Raw genomic sequence first — 22,565 nt, 5'->3', positions numbered from 1 at the left:
TCATATGGGATCTTGTTTGATTCGTCTCAATACAAGAATTATTAATATCAACTTTTTATAATTTTTAATTAAGCATAATTTGAGATATTAATAGTTAAAATATTGCCTCGGCAAGTGTGAAAAGTCAAATGGGACAGTTCAGCTGAATAGGAGGGAGTATAATAAAAGAGAAACTATACACGACGAATGACGTAGCTATCATTGGGTGAACCTCCTTAAATCTTTATGTCTCTTTGCAAGTTTACATTATCAAATGTTGTTTTATTCTTTGTTTTTTACATCGTTCATATAAATTCTTAGCATCGTATCGATCTTAGCAAATTATTTAAAAAGAAAATTAAAGGAGTTATAATGTATTATGTATATATAAAGATAAAGAGACGAGATAAGTTGTTAAAGTAGCATATGAGAATTCAAATCAATCGTATTCTGTTGACAAATTTAGGAATCCAATTGTAGACCGAGAATTACAACAAATTCTGTACTCCAAGTGAACCATACGGGTGGGCCATAGGAATAATGGGCAAGTGATAGCTCTTAAGAAACAGCAACATCAGCTTCAGATTTAAGGATGGCAGCATTAAGATCCATTTGAATGTTGGGCCTTAGAGGTGATAAGACCATCTCTTTCCAAACCGAACCAGAATTATAAAGTGGAGTATGGTCACTGTAAAGTTGGTTAATGGACTCGGCCTCTTCATTGAGGTCACTCAATATGTTAAGGCATTCAATTTCTTCTACATCTACTAGTAGCCTGCTATTTCCATCCTTCCATCCTATCAACTGCAAATTGTACAAGGGATTGAGATTATAATAAAATATTGCTAATGTTAAGAAATCATATAGGGTTTTTTTGGGAATTAGAAGTTTGCTAGTTTTGCCGGCTGAAAATATTAGTTGATTTGCTAATTGTTTGAATGTTAGTGTTAGATTAAAAATCAAAAACCAACAAAACAATCACTCATACCAGTTTTTTGGTTGACTTAAACATCAATAACTTAAAATATGATTTACATTACCACTATTTGTAGAAAATCCAATCCATTAATGGAAAAACAACTAACAATACATTTGCTAAACTTACACGTACTCGGTAAACAATTTTGTAAACAATTTTATTGAAACGAAGAAATACATTTCTTTACTTTACAACTAACACATATTCCATTACCTCGATGCTATTAAATGAATTTCACCTGGAGTGGGTTTTAAGAGGGTCAAATGTACGCAATTTTACCTTTATTAATGATAAACTAGCAAACAGGTTGATTACTATTGACCATTTGATGGCGAACTTTATGTACAACATAAATAAAAAATGAAATAATTTAACGAGCCATTTTACTTCACAACTTGTTTATGAAAAACTATTAAGTGAAGTATATGTGACCGTACAATATACAAATATATTCGTCTGTTTATAGAAAATCCTATGGATTAATGGAAAAAGTGCAAAAAAAAAGAAATAATACCCGAGGAGGACCACCGATGGCGTTGGTGCAATAGAGTCTGGCATTGTCAACAAGTTGACAGTAATTTCGAAAAGCACCTGCAAATATCTTGTGAGATCTTAGCTGCGAATTCACTCTCACTGCCCTTTTTATCATTATTGCTCTCCTGTTCATTTTCCAAATTTATCACTTAATTTGTTAGATGTTAGTCAGTCAATAAGATTATTGGAATTGACATTGAATTATACTGTCATATTTCAAAAGATTGGAGTAGGATATATGTACTAATAGATCAGTTTCAAACTTTTAATAGTCATTCACATGAATGCCCGTAGATTTTGGAGTGTTAGGTTCATGGGCCATGGCAGCTTAGGTTTTGGCTTTTGAGTTGTTGGTTGGTCAAACAGTAAAACAAAATTATTTGGTAAATGTTTTTTTAACCATTTGAAAGGTTAGGTTTTAGACTTTAGCCAAAATAAAAAAACTACTCCAATTAGCTTTTTTGGTTGTCTTTGACAATCGGCTTATTGATCCACTTTTTCTCTAAAAAATAACCAACAACCGATGCAAATTTACCAAATATCTCCATAAAAATTGGCTTTTTCAGCTAGCTTAAAAGCAAACAAAATAACCAACATTTACGGCTAGTCAAACAAGCCAACAACCAACAATCAATTGCCAAACAACCCTTTGAGGGTAGTACTCTTACTAGCACCCATTCTAGGCATTTTTAGCTGGTCGAACAAGTTGCCAACACCCAATTTGCCACACACTCCTTTATGTCTCGAGCAATTGCAAAAAATGTAAGAAGCTTGTGGGTAAAGGCCGGATAGAGTTGGGAGTAAAAAATACCTGATACCTCTTACAACAGCAAGATAAGCATCACAAACAACACCAACAAGCTCAATCCTGTAAGGTTTCATGTCCTTATCTTGTTTGGCATCATTTTCACCTTCAATTTTCTCCCAATATGTCTCTGTAACTTTTCCATCTGCTGCTACCTGATAGCCAGCTCCCATTCGGTATCGACATTTGTGAACATTCCGAGCCATGTTTATAGTTTGCTCCACAAATGGAACCCATGATAATGTTCCATCCATTATCACATCTCTTCCTTCATTTAGGGCTGTCACCAACAATGATGATGCTGCATCTGTCGAATTTTGGTGCACCTTTTGCGAGGGAGAGCCCGGTTATTCATAGGGAGTGTTTGGTTTGACGGAAAATATTTATAAAGGTAAGAAGAGAAGATTTATACCAATTCAGCAGTTGGAAGCATATCCCCATGATGACCACTTGAACTAAGCGCTTTATATATAACATCTGTCTCCTTAAATGCATCTGCTTCCACCACCACTGCGTTTGCTTCTGCCGCCGACCAAAATGGCCTGCATCAATCCAGGGTCATCTCTTAAAATTTGGCCCTCTTATATTAAATGTTAAGACCCTTACAAATAAGTGTACTTCCTAGTATTTTATGAGTCATAGACAAATTGAAAAAATACTTAAATACTGCAATTTTCAAGTGTCTACTTCAATAATCAGAATTTTTATGTTAGAGTTCTTTCTGATTCTAAACTCTAAATAAATGCCTACCTTGCTCAGAGTCATGACTTAGGAACGACCTTGATTACAATATAAGAAAACAAAAATACTAGTATATGATAATATCTCTCCATTAATTAAACTTATTATCCAACCATACAATAAATAGATTTTTAAACAGAAGCGAGTTATTGAAGAAGAGATATATTGGAAAAGTCCTATCAGTTCATAGATTTTAAAAAAACTAATATTATATTTAACTCTTTACTACTTAGTTACTCTCGTAAAATAATATAAATGAATTTTGTGATAATTAAAATAATAATAAAATAAGTATAAAAATAGATTTGTAGGGCCCATTATAGAGAGGAGAAGGATGAAATTACTCTTTAAGGATCTCTTTGAGGACAGTGCTCTTGCCAGCACCCATTCCGCCACCCATGAGAAGAAGAACAGGAGATCTCTTGTTATGAGCCACAGGCACCATAACCTCCGTGCATTTGACTTCATCGGCGCGGCTAGTAGACGGTGTTAAACCAATAGCCTTCATCTCTTCCACCAAGGTATTGAACACTCTTGTTACCTTTAAATTGTTTACCGCCATCTCAAATCTCCGTTTCCTGTTTTAGCATAGCTTAATTAGTCTACTCATCAAATACAAAAAAAAAAAAAAAAAAAGATTGATTACAACTTTAATTAGCATTATATTATGGAAAAATTTGTAAATAATACTCTCAACTATAAATTATTTATTGACTCAAAATCAAATACTCCCTCATATTCACCTTAGAAGTCCCATTTGACTTTTTATGGATTTTAAGGAGAGTAAAAAGTGGAACCCTAAGGTACAAAAGATAGTAGTATTATGGGTTTTTAATGTAAGGGAGAAAAATTAGTATGGGTAATGGAGGGTATAATTGAAAATAGGATAAAGCTACTAAGGGCATAAAAGTAAAAACTCATACCAAAAATAGAAATGAAACAATTAAGGTGACTTGACCATAAAAGAAAATAAGACACATAAGCTGAATAAGAGGGACTAATAGTTTGGGATATTATATTATAAGTTAATGAGCAATAGTTAAGAGTATTATTTATAAATTTTCCATTATTATATATAAATTTTAATAGGGATTAGTTTAATAGTTAGATAATAACTCAAAAGATAACATTCTTTACTATATATTTGTAAGTTTTCATATAGTCTAAAAAGTTTAATATATTAATAATTGAACATGATTCACAAGGATCTGTATCATATGGAGGTCAATAAGTCAAGATATTCTAATGTTCCCAATTATTTTGTCCTTATATTTTCTATTTTAAAATTTGAATGATTAATGATTGTATCGGCCACTTATTAAATTTACCACTTAATCAAAATTTTATATTTGCACTTACTTTTTAGGTTGTTGGAATTCTATAATTTGACTTGAATATTGTAATTATCAATACCTTTGATGGTTAAAGTTCGTATTTTTTCTGTTTTTTTCTTGTTTACATTTATACGGTTGTTAAAACAAATTTTAAACATTAATATTTATGATACATAATAAAACAGTATACATTCAGACGAATTTCACGAGATCTCACATAGACATATTTTATCTTCTAAATACTTCCTCTGTTTCAATTTACTTGCAACGTTTACTTTTTCACGCAATTCAATGTATTAATTCAATCTTTAATATATCTAATTATGAATAATAAAAAATTATAAAAATTTAATATTAATAATCTTTGCAATGAGACGTATCAAACAAGATCTCACTTAATTATATTTTAACCTGTAGATTAAAAACTAATCACAAATTGAGAGTGATGAATGAAGTGTCATTTTTGCCAATATTGTAATTAATTTGGAGCGGAGAAAGTATATGTCATAAATATTAATCAAGTTTCTCTGTCCTCAAGGTGAATTATTCAAAATAGGAAGAACATTAGAAAATGAAATGAGTTTAAAACAAACATTAAAACTATAATTCGCAAAAAAATTATTCAAACCCATTTATAAAAATTAAACTTCGAATTTATTCTTAAAACTAATAATTGTAATCATGACAACATTATAAAAGGAGGGAATAAATAAAAAAATGTTTAAAAATTACGAACCTTGTAGCTGTAAACACACAATCTTTTAATTTTGATTTCTTCTCATGATCATCATTGCACAGCACCTTCAATTTACAGATTGACAAATCAAATTTTCTTTAAAAAAAAAAAAAAAAAGCTAAGAATTGTTTTATAAAAAATAAAAAGTTGAAAATATAATTACTTACATAATTGATCATAGTATCAGTTTGAGTCCAATGAAAACAAAAATAGCTAAGAATGCAACGTTCAAATTCGTCAATTAGTTTGACATACAGATTGTCAGCTTCTGGCTCATTAGACAAATATTCATATATAGATGATTCACTTCCTTCACTTTTCTTCAAGTAATTGTTTACCAAATTGCATAGTTTGGGACACTTGTTCGGATCTTCAAACCCAATTTGTCTAGCTATAACATAACAATAATAAATAACAATTTATAATTCTAAATTATATAAGATTGCCAATATATACTTAAATCATAATAATAACATTAAACCCAAAATTTCTTATAATAATAACATACGTCAAAGTCTAATAATTCTTAATCATATAAGGTTGCCAATATATAACAAAATAACATGAGTATATTTATAACACCTCGAGATTTTAATGACGTAATTAATTAATATTATAATAACTTTTAAAGATTTTATAATTACATTAAATTATTTTTAGTTAATCTTAGTATATTACTTTCATACACGAATTTAAATGTCAACATGGTTACATAAAAAAAATAGAGTTGCGATTACAAAAATAAGAATGGTTCTAATTAAAATTATTACTTTATTTATTTTGTGAGCACATCAAATTTGGGTCTTACAAGGAGGTTAATCAAAAATAAATAAATAAATAAGTAAACAAATAAATATATAAGTAAATAAATATATAAATAGAATAAAAAAGAGGACTTAGGGTTTTAGGTTGATACTCCCTCATTTTCATAAATGAGCGAATGTAGGCCTGTAAAAAAGATTTTTGAACATAAGATGAAAGTTACAGAAAAGACTTTCGATCCATCAATCTATTTTCGCGTATTTTTTCAGAAATAGGGGCTACCCCTAGTTTGTCCATAAACTCTTGGTTTCTAATTCGATCCATCAATGTGTGATAAGTTATTTTTGGGTAATACGAACCGATATACTCAAAATTAGTTGATGAAAAGGAACGATTCACATATACTTTTACTTTTAAATTGGTGAAAAGACTTAGGTTGTGTTGAGTTAATGATTTTGATTTGTATTGAATGAGTTGTGTGCGTGCTAGAGTAATCGAAAACTAATGTTGAATGGGTGATAGTGGTTATTTAGGCATTTAGTTGGTATGACAAAGTAGTTAAGGGAACTTATTATTTTATTCCTAACTTGTATAGGTTCCCAGTTCATAAGAGGAAAGTAGAACCTTAGTTGGTGACTTTTGTAACTTTTGTTTGTGCAGTGATGCTTACAGATACGTACACGCAGTATTTAACCCTTATATACAATTTTTCTTTAAGACATCATTGTTTGTTGTTTATTGTGATAATATGCATTATATCGAAACTATGAGGTACTAATGAATACACTTTATATGAAGAGCTATCGACTGTGAAATCCTTGCTCTTAGAATAGTTTTGAGAATAAGAGTGTTAGTAGAAGGCGGGGACCACCCCTTTATTTATTTAAGAATAGAATTATGCCTTACTTGGAGTTAGAATAACTCCTTTATAGTTGAATTTCATATTTTATTTGAGTGGCGCAGTGGGTTTCGACGTTCTGCTATCCCAAGGCGCTCATTAATAGTCGAAAGGGGAGTTATTCCCATTTGATAAAGTATTAGATTATAATTAACTGGCGTGACTCAACTAGATTATGTCCGGTTGATTCTCATTTACCAGTATATTTTAGATAGGGCATATCTTTAAATAATTTTGATTGTGTTGTTGTTCTAATCGTCATATTTTTCTAGATTATAGAGTAAACTAAGGAAAGCGAAGCGTTAGTAAGAACTAAACCTAAAATATTATTTGAAATTAGTAGTAATTATTTTGAAACAAAACCTAATTTTTTATTTACGATTATATTTTAGGTAGGGGCATATCTTTAAATAATATTGATTGTGTTGTTGTTCTAATCATCAACAAAATAATTAATTTGATTGGTAGGTATTAGGTCATACTTTTGAGTGATTATTTTATTTAGGAGTATTATTTTGTTTAGGTGTATTATTTTATTTATAAGTTCATACTAATTGACCATTGTTATTGCGTGACAAATTTGGATAAAATTTAATAATTCTGATCCCATTAAAAATATGAGGGTATGACATGTCAACATTGCTGGAATTATTTTATTATTTTTATTAAAAATAATTTGAAGTTGATGTTTACATTTAATGTTAATTAATAATAAGGATGACAAAGAAATAATAATAACAGGTACTCCCTCCGTTCCTATTTGTTCTCCTATTTAGGTATTTCACAAAGATTAAGAAAAAGAGAATCTTTGGTGGTCGTGGGTATTATTTTAATTATATAATAGTGGGAAGTAATGATTGTATTGGAAGTATGAGGTTGTAGTGGGTATTATTTTAATTAAATAGTAGTGTGAAGTAATGATTGTATTGGAAGTATGAGAGAGAAAATAATTATAAATAAAAGAAAATGGGTACATTAAAAGAAAAGGGGATTTTAAGGAGTAAAAGTGAGATAAAAACTTTCTAAAAATAGAAAGTATTCTAAAGTGGAAGAACTTTTGAAACTACCCGTTTTAGTAATGTGGAAGATAAAAAAGGAACGGAGGGAGTATATGATAATATAAAGTAATATTTCTATGTATTTCTTGATAATTTGGGTCCCTATTTCACAATGCATACAATTTTTCGAGATTACGGATTTATGGTTTTAATATATAAGGATTTTGTTTTGCCAGTCAGCGGATTCGGATGTGATTCTTGATAAGCACCACAAATGGGTTTAGGTTTGGGTCGTGTCTCTGGGTCGTCTTCAAACTCAGAAGCTACCCATACCCACTAGGACTGTCTTAGAGGATTAGACTAGTTGTAAAGCTAATCATGCCATTAATGGATGCATGAAATTTATTTTCTCAACATTAAATCTGTACAAATAATCTCCATTGAAGACATTGAAAGAACACGAAACGTATAAAAAATCTTGAAAGATTTTCGACGTTTACCATGAACCTTACATCTTGAGAAAGAACTATGAACATACCAGTAAAATCATGAAAATAAATCAAAGAAAATCGAAGATTACTCACATAATACGACGCTAAAAAAGAAACGACAAATAAATAAAGAAAGAAGAATTACCAACATAATGGGAGAATCTCTCAAATCGTCCAACTCGACCTGACTCAGTTCTCTGATGAAATGGAATCAGCTTTTCATCCATTACTATATTCCTCAAAACTTCCTGAAGACTAAAGAGATTCTTCGAATCAGTGGAAATGAAATAAAGTGGTGATTGAGTGAGTTTAACCACAAAATTTGTATACCCAGAAAAAGATTGAATGAGAAGATTAATGGATGGTGATATGAGGAAGAAAAGGAGGAGATTTGAATGAAGGTGTAAAGTGAGTGAGATGGTTATATAACAGTACTGTTCTGGGTTTTATTGTGTAAGAAGGCAGGGAGAGAGCATTACTCATTAGCGTTATGGTTTGCCACTAACTCAGTACTATAATTTTTTTTTTAAATAATAGCTGAATCATTAATAAAAAGTCATATGATACATCAGAGATAAAAATTAGCAAGTACATAACATTTTTAACTAAATTTAATTCAAAATTAACAAAACTAAGATTATTGTGTATAAGATCTGACAATCATAAATATCTTCTTCTACATCGCTGTTTGATATAACTTTTTACGAAAGGATCTTTCGATTTATATCCTCCTCCACTACTCCTATCACCTAATACTATCATTCATCACATTTTACTCCTATCCCAAAAATGACCTTACTTTTAATTTTTTATTTGTTTAATTAAATTTGTCACATTTTTTAGCTTAACTACACATTTAAATAACTTATCCTTTCATTTTATGTATTTATTTTCCCACATTTATATAAAATACGGAGTATATTTTTTTCTAATTTAAATTACTTTCTTGAGTTTGGGACTATCCATGAATGAGATTTAGTGAGATATTAGGGTGTTCAGGAAATATTTTTGGATAATTTTAGTACAAATATATGTTTGGGTGGTCAAATATGCCATTTAATGCTAGTATGTCATAAATTAGTTGGCTAAAAATAAATTTTTGTTATGAATTGATTAATTTATAACAAATTATTCAAATCAGCGTGTTAAAAATAAACTGATAAAATCAGTTAGTCAAATCATCTATCAGACATATTGAATTTGACACCTGATTTCTAATCAATGCCTATGATTTATAAATCACTATTAAAAACAAAAAAAGGTAAATTAAAATCATAAAACTCTCACCTTATTAAATCGTACTACATAAGGGTGATTTGTTAACTTCAAAAAATCATAGTAATTTACTAAGTCCTCCTCAGTTGACACTTTGCAGATATTGTTTTGAGATAGAATATTTACGAGAAAGAGAAAGTCTCAAGGCTAGAGGTATTTTTTCAGTGTACATTGAGGCTATACAGGATATGTGTGACAGAGTTTCGACTAACATTCAAACACCGGTGGGGATAACAGAGCTTTTTCCGACTAAAGTTGGACTACATGAGGGATCGGCTCTAAGCCCTTTCATTTTTACTGTCATTATGGAAGAGATTTCTAAATCTATATGGGAGACGGTACCGTGGTGCATACTATTCGCTGATGACATAGTGCTGGTAGCAGAAACTAGAGAAGAGGTTAGTAATAAATTGGATGAGTGGAGGGAAGCTTTAGAAAGCAAAGGGTTGGCATTAGTCGTACGAAGACCGAGTATTTGCGCTACGACTTTAGTGGGACATCACCGGTAGGTGAACCGGTGTTGTCCATTAATGAAGCAGTTGTTAAAAGTACGACCAAGTACAAATATTTGGGATCGGTCATTCAAAGGGATGGGGAGATTGACGGAGATGTAAATCATCGTATACAAGCGGGTTGGCTCAAGTGGCGAGTAGCCACTACAGTGGTATGTGATAGGAAATTCCCAAGCAAGTTAAGAGAAAAATTCTACCGAGTGGCAATCAGACCTGCTCTGATATATGGGACCAAATGTTGGCCAGTAAAGAAGATTTTTGAACATAAGATGGAAATTACAGAAATGCGTATGCTGAGGTGGATGTGTGAGCACACATTGATGGATCGAATTAGGAACCAAGAGTTTAGGGACAAACTAGGGGTAGCCCCTATTTCTGGTTTAGACATGTGCAGAGAAAAACTTTCGACGCCCCTGTGAAGAGGGTAGAAAGCATTATAGTAGAGGGTAAGAGGAGTGGAGGAAGACTCAGGCAAACTTGGGATGAGTGAATAAAAGTTGACTTGCATGAGTTAAACCTCTTTGAGGGCCTGACTAGTGATAGGGGTAGTTGGAGGCGCCATATCCGTGTTTTAGATTATTAATGTCTTCTTAGATTACCTTTTGGTATTCCTGTCATCTTGCCTCTCTCGTTTCCTTTATTATTAGTTTTTTTTTTTTTCTTTTTTGTAGTTGGTTCTACTTAATTTTTATTTATAGGCTCTGTATTTATCTTTCTCGTGTAGTTACGTCTCTTTATCTTCCTCAAGCTTGGGGACTCCTTTGGTCGCGCTCTCCTTTATGGATATAATTTGCCGCCGTCCTTCCCTCCCAGACCCTGCCCATAATTTTTCTATGAGCGGGATACACTGGGTAGGATGATAATGATGAGAAAGTCTTGTATGGGCTTGATTCACTCTATTTATTTTGTACCAACCTTAAAATGTACGAAAGTAGTAAGAACTTTTGCATAACTAGTACAATCAAGTATAATTATTGGAAATTACTTGCTATTATTAGGTCGGCGTACTCTAAAATAATGTATCAAATCTAGACAAGACTTTTATAACAGAAAGTTAGAGGAAGGCATGACTAGACCTACTAAAATGATTAATAAAATCAATTTTAGATCCATTAGATGAATTAACTAGTTAAAATCTTTTATTGCTTTATATTTATCACAGTTAAATACTTCACATAGAAAATTATAAAACACTTTTTTCATTTGTTGAAAATGTTAAAATCATATAATTTTAATACAGTGGATCAGAAAGAGTTTTAAAAATGTTATTTGTGGAAAATAATATTCTTTTAAGCCAAAGCAAATTGATAATTGCATTCTCAAGTATTTATTTTCAATTAATGATAATTTGAAGCTAGGGGGTTCCTGTTTGATGGGCATCCATATGCATAAAAGAACGCAAATTATTATATGAAAAAACAATCTCATTATAAAACACAGCCAAGCATAAGTTATTATGATAATATAACTTTTTATTTTAAGAATGTCTCATTGGTGACGATCTATGGTTATAGTGCGTTTTAATGAGGTGGAAATTGGAATGAAATTTTCATTTACCTAAATAAATATTTACTGTCAATCTAAGTGTAAAAAAACTAAGGAAAAAGTAAAAAGATTCTTAATTAAAAACATTAACGAACAAAAATAAAACTAATACCCAAGTCTTTAAAAAAATGGGTCAACTAAATTGAGATTTATTTAATTAAATTCGATTATATTAATAAGTTGGGATAAAAGAATTAGCATATTTTAGTAGTGGGACCATGAGAAGAAAATCATTAACTGATCTTTGTGTTGTTACGGAAGGAGGGATTATCATTGGAGTATTATATAAGATCAATTGATTATATACCGTGAGACGCGCCTATATGATTAGTTTATTTTTTTAATTGATTACTTTAAGATCTTAAGTAATTGTTTTAATCACTCTAAGACTATAAAAATTATAAGTGATTACTTTAATATTATAAGTGATCAATTTAAAACTGAAAATATATATTGAGTTAACCCAATAAAAATGGTTTACTGTAAGATCGTCTCATTTAAGAATTATTGTAAGATAAAACTCTGCTAAAAGTTTAACCAACAACTCAATTAACCGTGTTGAATGTGTTGATTTTTATATTGGATGGACGGTTACATACTTACATTCCTAATTCAATTAAAATTTCGAAGAATATAATTATGAATGGGCTGAATGGGCCGAAAGAGCCGTGTCCAATTGAGCCCATTTATGTGGGACTGACCCAACTCAACCTATTTTACTTGGGACCAGTCCGACTTATATGGCCCATTGCACTGGTCTAGTTATACACATTTTTAATTTTGATAATGATGAGACTACTACTTAACTCCTAATCTTTATATATTTTATGTCTCTTTTAGCATTATTCTAAAAAAAATTGTTGTGAGAGACGGTCTCTTTGAGAGATGTATTAGATATATGGGGTAAATAGTCTAATTAATACAAATTAAAAATAAAATAAACATATGGACTTTTTATTTTGAAGTCGTCTCTTTAAGAGACGGTTCAACTGTTCTTCTAAGTTCTAATCACAAGTGGATACATAATATATGTAAGTGCATTTGTACATGAATTGCATCTCCAATTCTAAAAAAATATGTTTTCTTAATTAAAAGTATTATCTTGGATTTAATTTCCAAAGAGCTCTTCAATGTTTTCAGAATATCAAGAGATAAATTTAATAAATCTACGTAATATAAAGTTTGTCCTTTTTTTAGTCATACTAAACACAAAAATTGAAGTGACGAAATGAAAGACAAATTACTCAAAAGACTATACTCTTGTTGTTCTCTTTCATTTTACTATTTAGAATACTCCACACTATTTTGTTTTATTATGCACTGACGCTACGTTTAGTTAATAGTAATAACTTGTATGGAAACTCTTCGTTAGTATTAAGTTTATATTATCTTTATTAATTTTATCGAATATATGATTTTTTTAAAGCAAAAATTAAATATTGATCTTTTTTAGTTATTATTGAATATATTACTTTTTTATGCAATCAAATGATTGATGGTAAAATGAATGATTTATAGTGTAAATTTCATGATATGTATCATGTCATTCTCATGGTAATAATAATTTGATCATTAAAGAGTTTTTTTTCACAATTTTTTGTTATCATCTAATACCACATGTTCAAATGATAATGAATTGGAATGAATTTTAAAATAAAATTATTAAGGAAGAATAAACATGAACATCAAGTTTGTCGAGAGATATGTCTATCAAAATTATAATAATTTTCTACTACCATTTCCAATATTTTGTACGAATTACTAAATGATTTGCTCACTAATTCATAAGTAATGTTACATAAGTACATAAATTACTTCCTCCGTTATACTATACTTGCTACATTTGACTTTTTACATCATTCAATGTGTTATTTTAATCATTTATATAATCAATTATACACGTCTAAAAATTATAAAAGTTAATATTATGAAAACATGCGATTAAATGATTCAAAAAAGATTCCAATTGACTATATTTTTTCTTACACATTAGCGGTAATATATAAAATAAATTTAAACGATGAATAGTTTTAATAATAAAAATGCAGCTGGAGAAAGTATGTGGATAAAATATGGTATAAACTTAATCTTATGTCTGCCACTTGCTTTATGTCCAGCCCAGCTTAATGGAAATTGGTCAAGAGAGCACACAGAAATTGGGTTGGGCCTAAGTTTGGCAAAAATACGAACGCTTATTTTGGGAAATAAGTTTTCACAGAGCTTATTTTTGAAATTAAGTTGTTAAATAATCTTATTTTTTTCAAATTTTTCCCAAATTTGATCCCAAAACACTCATTGGAAAATTCGTAAAAAATAATTTCAAGAACGGCCTCTCTCTTGAGAGACCGTTTTTTCTAAAAATGATTCTCAAAAGTCCAACTCATTATCTTAATTTAAAAAAAAACTAATGAGCGTGTGTAAGTATAATGTGAAAAGTCACATAATATATTTGAATAATATATTTGGTGTTATACTAGCATATATTTGAGGATTATAACATAATTTATTTGGGTTATAATTTAATATATTTGAGGTTATAGTATAATATATATGAGGTTATAACAACATATATTTGTGGTTATAACATATTATATTTGGGGTTATACAATAATATATAGTTCAGTATATAATGGTCTGTGTTTGAGGGTATAGTATTTTTATAACACCAAATATATTATGTTATAACCCCAAATGTATATTGTTATAACTCCATATATATTATATTATTATTATTTCAAATATACGTTGTTACAACTCTAAATATATTATGTTATAACCCCAAGTATATTAGTTATGACCACAAATATATGTTGTTATAACCCCATATATATTATGTTATCAAATATATATATATATATATATATATATATATATATATATATATATATATATATATATATATATATTTTGTTATAACTACAAATATATTATGTTATAATCCAAAATAAATTATGTTACAAACCTCAAATATATGCTGGTATAACACCAAATATATTATGTTATAACTCCAAATAAATGTTGTTATAACCCCAAATATATTATGTGACTTTTCACATTACACTTACACGCGCACGTCAGTTTTTTTTTTTTTTTTTTAATTTAACATAATGACTGGGCTTTTAAGAACTATCTTTAGAAAAGACGGTCTCAAGTAAGAATTGTTGTTTCAAGAATAACTCATTTATACAATTGAAGAGTATTCAAATAATAATCAGAAGTATGTATTTTTTTAGTTAAAACACAAGAGTTAAATAGAACTTTAAATTATTATGAGAAGATTATTAATTACAGCATTATAAATTGTTTTTGAGTTAAATAATAGTTTTTATATTAATCGAAGGAGCTATATTTAGGATTATTTTTTTAACAAATTTTCGTATTCCATACAATCCAAATAATAGTTACCATTAAACAATGACATATGCTAATACATACACCGTCTTATCAATCAAAACTTATCTTAATTGATTTTTTGATCTTATTATCTCTATCACTATTTACTTTAATTTTCATTCATATTATTTTTATATTTTTAGTATTATTAACAAAATTCATTTTCAAACAATTACACTACATTAATATGAATATATTTCGATTTTTTAGTCATATTTCATTAGAGTCCATCTGATCCTATAATATTACATCTCAAAGGATATAATTGCACAATTTTTTTAAGAAACTAGTGGTAATATTAAAATTATATGATATTGATTAAAAGTGAAAATGAAAGTAGGAAATATATGCGAAAATGAATTAAAAAATACGACGAAGAAATTATGAAAAATAAAAATGTTATAAAATAAAAACATATAGACCAATATAAAATGTTGGCATGGTATAGGGACAAAAAGAGTATTATTAGTCTTCTTAGATAATAAATGTGGTTTTGAATTTGATCCCAATTTTAATTTTAAGAAGAAAAAAACAAGAAAAGCTTAAGAGCATGGGTTAATAGAAGACAAAAGCCAAACAGCAAATTAACATCAAACCCATAATTAACGAATTAGAAAGAGTACAAAAGGTAAACACTAATTCTTAATCACAAATTCTGATGAGAGAGGGTTTTACGGTGAAATCATCTTTATTGAGCTGGCCCAATATTTATTTTTTATGTTAAAATGATCACTTATAATGTTAAAGTGATCACTCATAATTTTAATATAATGACATTTTATAGTTTTAGAGTGATTATTGATAACCTTAAAACGATTACTTATGATCTTAAAATAATCAATTGAAGAAATGAGCTATTATATGAATTGGTCTCATGGTGAGAGGGTCTCATACAAGACGAATTGTATAGGTAAAAGCCGAGAAAACAGTGTGGTTTTTATAAACCAATTCGGAAAAGACAACCAAAATCAAACGATAGATGCAACACATATCCTCATTTAAATTGTTAGGCAGTCTCATGGTGAGATATGAAAAATTAGGCTAAATAGTCTAACTAAATTGAGATTTTAAATATTAAAATAATTTTTTAAAGGAAGAATTAGTATTAAAAGTAAAATAACATATATTTTAATTAAAGTTTGACTATTTAGTCTAATTTAAAATGTTTTATAATGAGACCTTTAATAATAAAATTTTGATAAATATTTAGCTTTGGAACTTACAAGTTCCCTTATTATTTGTATCATAATGTGCACTCCTTGTCTCCAACATGTTTGTATCTTTTTTGATTGGTTGTCATTGGAAGAACTAAAATAAATAGATGGGTGAAAAAATTGTGATCAACATGAAGAAATAGATTCACTTTGTAAATGAAATAAAGAGAGATTAAGTTTGAAGATGTAAAACAAAAAATGGGAGAGCTATCAACAAAATGGAAAACCTAACAAATTTGATGGGACAACTTAAAAAAATATAGTGAATTAAATTTTTGTTCATCCAAATTTGTATGTAATTTAAACACTTAGATTTTTAGTCATGATCTAATCCTTTCTTTAATTCTGCATATTTAATTTATCTTTTTATCTTATTCTTATATTTCTTTTATTTTTCGTGTTTCAAATTCTATTACCCACTTCTATAGGTGTTCATTCGGGTTCAAGTCATCAGATCGATTTCAGGTCTCTTCACGTTAGTTTTTACATAATTTAAAATTCATTATAACGTCTAATCAAAGTCAAATTTAATTGTAGATATTTATTTAGGTTCAAATCTATTTTAAAAACTCTATTTTCTTTTTGCTAAAATTTTATCCTTATAAGCTACGCTGAGAGCTACGGGACATAAGAAGTATTTCATAGGAGGCAATTGTACATGCACCTCTACTAGTTCAGAGAAGGCACAATCCATGTTTCCATAGACTACAAATCTCTCGCTCAAGGGAACATATTCATGTGCAAGTAGGCTCATTTTTGAACAAGTTGTATCCATAATTCTATACTATATTATTGTACAACAATCACCAAATAATCTTATAGAAGTACTAATTCGTTAACCCCGTTCTTTAACTATTGAGTTGTAAGATGACTTTCATATAAGGCCAATCCATAATCCTAGCATAATTAAGTTGAACACGTATCTACACATTTTCATTTGGTCTTTTTCGAGGTATGAACCTCTTTTTATAAAGATTTTTCTAATGATTTTTTTCAGGGCTCTTTGGCTGCATCCTTTTTATAGGTTTGAGTTTCTGTATTCCTTTTCACCCAAAACTCTAATCCTAGTTTCTATGAGCGAAATACACTATATAAGATGATGATAACATATCTCTACACATGTACAAAATTCTAAGTCAATTGTCATATTTTGTGTTATACTAAACAACGTTTACGGTTTAAATCATTAGTTCAATTACTAATATTTCTAATTATGTATGATAAAAAAAATTTAAAATTTGATATTAATAATCTTTATATTCAGATGAGTCAAACAAGATCACACTTGACTATATTTTAAACTATAAATTCAAATATCAACAGAATTTTAAATCGAATAACCGAGTCATAACTACCGGATGATGATCTTATATTGCCAAAATTGAAGAGTTAACATTAACAAATACAAAAAAGGATAAAGAACAATTTCCTGGTTCCCAAACTAAAACTCACTACCAGTCATTCACATGGCCTATAAACATAGCAAAAACAGGAAAGTTCTTCAGGTAATGTAAGGAAGAATCTTCTAATTAAATAGTCATTAGATGGTTCCATACTTATAATTATACACCTGGAATGTTGAGGATTCTATTCCATTTTTATGCTTTCTTTACATTATTTTACAAAACCCTCCAACTGGTTAAGGCTGTTTGTCGTCAATCATCCGGTTTCATCGATCATCATCGTCATCGTCATCGTCATCGTCATCATCTTCATCTTCTTCAAGGCTCGTTCATCGCACAAAAACTTCAATAATCGGCGAGATAGAGGAAGTAGAACAGTTAATGAATGAATATGGAACCTATAAAGACCGAACCTTTCGAGGAATATACAGAGAAGGAAAACTGATTCCGGGTTTCAAAACTTGCTCTATCAGTTTGTTTTGGCAAATGGGAAACTGGGTTCATGGGAAATTCACGAAACGATTATCTCATGTTACAGCAAACAGGGCGGCCGTGTTGTTGCAACTTGTTCCATAAACAGATCATTTGTTTCGGAGATTGATAATGAGCAGTGTAATAGTCGTCTATACATCCAAACTGGCAGAACTTGAGGCTGTGAATGTATTCCACTGGTTTCGAGCTGTTAAAGCGCTCAACCCACATTCCTACGCTCACATCTTCCATCTTGAATAACTGCGTGAGATAAAGGGGAAACTAATTACAAATTTAAAGTTGAGATTGGATTCTTGATTCTAATGTTTTTACTTTATAAGGAGAGCGGGGGTATGGAAATGCATCTCACCCTTAGTTTATGCTTCTCAAACTCGGAAACAATAAATTGTGCGACATCGGTTGACAATATGTAACCTGGCCCATTTGCATACGGTGGATAATCTTCCTCCGGCCACTCCTGAAAGAGACAATGGGAACAAAAGGTGGGAACTTGATTGGATGATCAAGATGAATTTAACAAAAAAATATATGTTTTTCCCAGTTAACCCCCCTCTTTCCATCACACATCTATGCTTTTTCTTGGTTACCAAAACATATAAGACGGGTGTCCTACTGTCTCAAACTCAAAATGCACGGAAGCATAAAACTCAAGGTTGGTACCAAATTACAAAAAGAAAGATGACATTCACCACAAACAACCCTGAATCGGTAGATAATGATAACATAAGACAATCGGAAAGGGCTTTACTCTTATAATATTAAGAACAAGATAAACATGAACAATAACAAGCATCATTTAGCGGGGGTGGGGGGCGGGGGCGATCATGGCTCCAATCATACCTCATATGTGACGGCCCATTTACCACTACGCAAAGGTTTGTGATAGTAGTTAATGTTACCCACATACAAGCTGCTACCCTCAGGAATCTTGTTTGCTTCCTTAATAACAGCATCAACCCGAACAAAGGTATCATCATCACACTTCATGATGCGCTTTGCATACACAGTGCGAACCTGCAAACAAATGTAGTAGGTTTTATAGGATCAGATTTGCCTAACTCCTGTAAAGAAGATCAAGAGGCTGGATCCAACTTTAAAAACTCACCCCATATTCACAAATCGCGACGGTTTTAACCACGACTAGGTCATAGCTGTCCATGTAAGGGACTATAACAATATCGCCAAAAAACTCCGCTTCTTTTTTCAATTCCACATTCACTTCCTTTCTAGCATGCTGAAATAAAAAAAAATGGTGCTATTTTAGAAAACAAACTACTGAACTAGATTACTAAAACTCTAGAGCAACATAAGAATGTCGTCTACACGAACCAATGCTACAAAAAAGCGCGCCACAACTTTTGAAGACTTTATTAGTCTATGCTGCATCCATGACTTCCTCACAGCCATTCTCTCGGCAAAATGATTGCCGGCAGAAAGAATGCCTATAAAGAGCTCCACAGGACCATTTGGAAGAGGTGCAGCTTGCCATCTACTAGACATCTCGAGGTGCCTTTGAGGAGCAAAACTAGGATGAGATGACGGCAAAGAAGCAGCAAATAGAGAATGAACGTCTATGTCTCCCTTTAATGTGAGCCCAGTAGCATCTTCAAGTGAAAAGCCCTGAAAACATCGGAAAATTTACATCATACAAAGCACTACAGCAGATGATCTTAAAAGGATCACACGTAAATACTCACTGTTCGATAAGGAAAGGATGTGAAATGCCTCCCATCCACATTGACATGGTAACCTTCCAAACCAGCACTGAGGGTCATAACAAACAACTTTTCCTCAGCAAACGGAAATGGCCAGTCCACGGTCACCTTCTTTGGCCTGCTTAACAACCGACTCAACCACCACGTTGCCCTGGAATCTTCGGTATTACTATCATCATCACGGATCCATTTCTCACACTTAATCAACCCATCAACTACAATGCCAAACAAGCATACATATAAAAAGATTAGCACTAGGTATTACCGTATTAGAGACAAAAATAAAGGTGATCAAAACTTAAGGACAAATAGGGTCATAGTACCCGATGACCTAAATTTACACGACTTTGTAACCGAACCCATTTTCAAAAATGATTTACAATTATGCAAAACTCAATATGGACACAAACCCGATTTCAAACCAACCCAAAACACCTAATCAAAATTTAACCCAATGACCCGAGTGAACACCTCCCATCCGTCATAGTATTAAGATGATATTGTGTTACAACCAATGCCCTAGCAGGAAAACCCTCAGCTCGATTTTCCTTCAATTTTTTCTGACACAACTATTCAGTGGCCAATTCCAGGATATTCAATCAAATAGCAACATACATTAGTCCATTAAGCATAACATAACATGTAAAACCATCACAACAAGTCAACAACCCCCCTTCTATCAGGTTGGCAACATTCCAAATTCCTCCTTATCAGGGACCCTGCCTCAAATTTTTGCACTAACACCAAAACAAATATTAATTTCACATGGCAACAAAAACAAAAAAAGATTATCCTTTTTGAAAGTTTAATCAATTTAAGCAAGATCAATCCAATACACAAAAGAAAAACACTAAAAATAATCATATTGAGGGAAGAAAAGAGATCTTTGAAGCTCACCAGTCTCTTCATCAGGCTTAGACTTCCATCCTTCACAACGAACGGAGGTCCCCCATTGTTGTCTATAGCAAGTATTCTGCTCAATTACAGGTTTTCCACTCCAATCCCCTTTCAATCTTGGATTATAATGCAAAATCCTTGGTGGGTCTTCACCATCAACAGTTTTTAATCCAATTAACTCTAACATAAACTGAGAGACCATCACACTTTGATCCCCATTTCTCAAAATTGATATTTTAGGATCATATTCAACATGAGCAGCTCTTGGTTTACCAACCAAAGTAATGTGGGACCCCAATGTCAATCCACAGGGCAACACCATTACCTTCCCCTTCTCCATAAATTGAGCACCAGATAACGAAACCGAGTTCGGGCAAGATGATTCATTCCGATTTTCTGCCGCCTTTTCGACATCAAGTTTCACCTTCCCTGACTTCAGATCTTCCCAAAGTTTATCACCTAATTGAAATGCAGTTATTGCAGATTTGTGTAAACCTGAAAACCCATCTTTTTCAGTACTAATCAAAGCTCTCCAATCAAAAATCAACCCAGAAAGGGTTTTATATTCCCTCATTTGACGTTGGGGTTTCGGAGAAACTGATGAAATCATTAACGACTCTTTCAACGGTCGGATCGGAGCAACTTTCTCTTGTAATTCTTCTTCACTATCTAACTGTTGTAGTCTCACAAACGCATCGTTTTGAAAAGAAACGCTTGAAGTATCCCGTGAAACACTCTTAAATACAAAAGGTACCTCAAAAGTCATGAACATCATGTACAGTAACCCAATTAAAGCAAGAATTTGAACCAATCTAGCTCGTGTTAGACCCATGTAAGTCTCTAATTTGCCCCCTCCTCTCTTCATAATTTTAATTTTTTCCCCAAACACAAATGTTTGAACCCTAACCCTAAAATTATTCAATTTTGTAAAAGGTACCCAGGAAAATCAGGATAAATTAAGATATGGGTTTTGAAATTGGGAATAAAGTCTCAAATCCCTTTAATTCTCGAGGTGTGAAATTAAAGGGCTGTAGAGATTTTGAAAAAAGAGAAAGGGAAACTGCTTCTAGAAAAAGAGTTTTGAGCTTGGGTTTTTAGTTAGGTCATCAACAAATCACACAAACCCTTTTGAGAATGCAAGAGATTGTAAGCAGTTTAACGGTTTATTTATTTAAGACAGAATGAAAGAAAAATAGAGAGAATACAAAAGGGAGTGGATGGAAGGAAAGATGACCTCAACAGCTTTCTTTTACTTTCTCTCTCTAGCTTTCAGGGGGAATAATAGAGAATCTTATAAAGCCACCATATAGGTAGACTTTTCAAATTTAATTTAACATTGAATTTTCAATGACAATTATAGAAATTTGAATGAAATAATAGAGTACTATTTAGAAATAAGTATTTCATTTTAAATTATGGATTTTAATTATGAAATTATAAATAAATAATTTGAAAAATGATAAGATTTCTCAATTTTTTAATTTTAACTACTTTAACAACAATGGTGAAATTTGATCTAAATTCAAATTTGAAAATTTTAATTTATCAAAGCCAATTTTAAATTTTCAAATGAAATCATCACTTCTAAACATGACATTGATTTTGGAGGTTGTTCTGTAGTCTTTTCCTCTTTCTCAAATTCTGATCATCAAGCTCTCCTGATAATCTATATAAATAGAATACACAGAAAATGTGTTTCGTAGAAGGGATTAAAAAATGACAATGGGATTAAAAATTTGAAAATGTAGATATCTCATGTTGAGTTCATCAAAATAAGATTAAAATTAAATTTGAAAATGTGATAAAATTTAGGTCAATTCTCATTAAATTATTTCCCAAGTGGGTGATATTAGATTGGTGAG

At 30.7% G+C, this 22,565-nt stretch overlaps 2 protein-coding genes across 2 annotated transcripts; both read right to left on the bottom strand.

The window, feature by feature from the left end:
- Positions 1-337: 337 nt before the first annotated feature.
- LOC130800344 (calmodulin calcium-dependent NAD kinase-like) lies at positions 338-8,757 on the bottom strand. The gene is made up of 8 exons (XM_057663822.1): positions 8,403-8,757; positions 5,276-5,499; positions 5,109-5,173; positions 3,383-3,616; positions 2,710-2,839; positions 2,304-2,623; positions 1,473-1,617; positions 338-783 (listed from the first exon to the last, which is right to left on the bottom strand). Exons 1-8 carry the CDS (start codon positions 8,482-8,484, stop codon positions 538-540), a joined length of 1,446 nt encoding a protein of 481 aa, XP_057519805.1. The 5' UTR covers positions 8,485-8,757; the 3' UTR covers positions 338-537.
- Positions 8,758-17,521: 8,764 nt separating this feature from the next.
- LOC130800343 (hydroxyproline O-galactosyltransferase GALT6-like) lies at positions 17,522-22,009 on the bottom strand. The gene is made up of 7 exons (XM_057663821.1): positions 20,704-22,009; positions 19,789-20,021; positions 19,421-19,711; positions 19,197-19,325; positions 18,932-19,105; positions 18,441-18,548; positions 17,522-18,331 (listed from the first exon to the last, which is right to left on the bottom strand). Exons 1-7 carry the CDS (start codon positions 21,566-21,568, stop codon positions 18,122-18,124), a joined length of 2,010 nt encoding a protein of 669 aa, XP_057519804.1. The 5' UTR covers positions 21,569-22,009; the 3' UTR covers positions 17,522-18,121.
- Between the last annotated feature and the right edge of the window lie 556 nt (positions 22,010-22,565).

This window comes from Amaranthus tricolor, chromosome 14 (assembly GCF_026212465.1).
Source record: "Amaranthus tricolor cultivar Red isolate AtriRed21 chromosome 14, ASM2621246v1, whole genome shotgun sequence".
Taxonomy (NCBI): domain Eukaryota; kingdom Viridiplantae; phylum Streptophyta; class Magnoliopsida; order Caryophyllales; family Amaranthaceae; genus Amaranthus; species Amaranthus tricolor.
This window is presented reverse-complemented; position numbering and strand designations above follow the sequence as displayed.

What these genes read in the sequence shown, in the direction of transcription:
- LOC130800344 (XM_057663822.1), bottom strand. Translation starts at nt 8,484, where the DNA reads ATGGATGAAAAGCTGATTCCATTTCATCAGAGAACTGAGTCAGGTCGA. An exon ending in TGCTTCCAACTGCTGAATTG is followed by an intron (nt 2,624 to 2,709) that starts GTATAAATCTTC and finishes CCCTCGCAAAAG; the next exon opens with GTGCACCAAAATTCGACAGA. An exon ending in CCATCGGTGGTCCTCCTCGG is followed by an intron (nt 784 to 1,472) that starts GTATTATTTCTT and finishes TACAATTTGCAG; the next exon opens with TTGATAGGATGGAAGGATGG.
- LOC130800343 (XM_057663821.1), bottom strand. Translation starts at nt 21,568, where the DNA reads ATGAAGAGAGGAGGGGGCAAATTAGAGACTTACATGGGTCTAACACGA. An exon ending in CGCGCTTTTTTGTAGCATTG is followed by an intron (nt 19,326 to 19,420) that starts GTTCGTGTAGAC and finishes TTTTTATTTCAG; the next exon opens with CATGCTAGAAAGGAAGTGAA. An exon ending in AATGGGCCGTCACATATGAG is followed by an intron (nt 18,549 to 18,931) that starts GTATGATTGGAG and finishes TGTCTCTTTCAG; the next exon opens with GAGTGGCCGGAGGAAGATTA.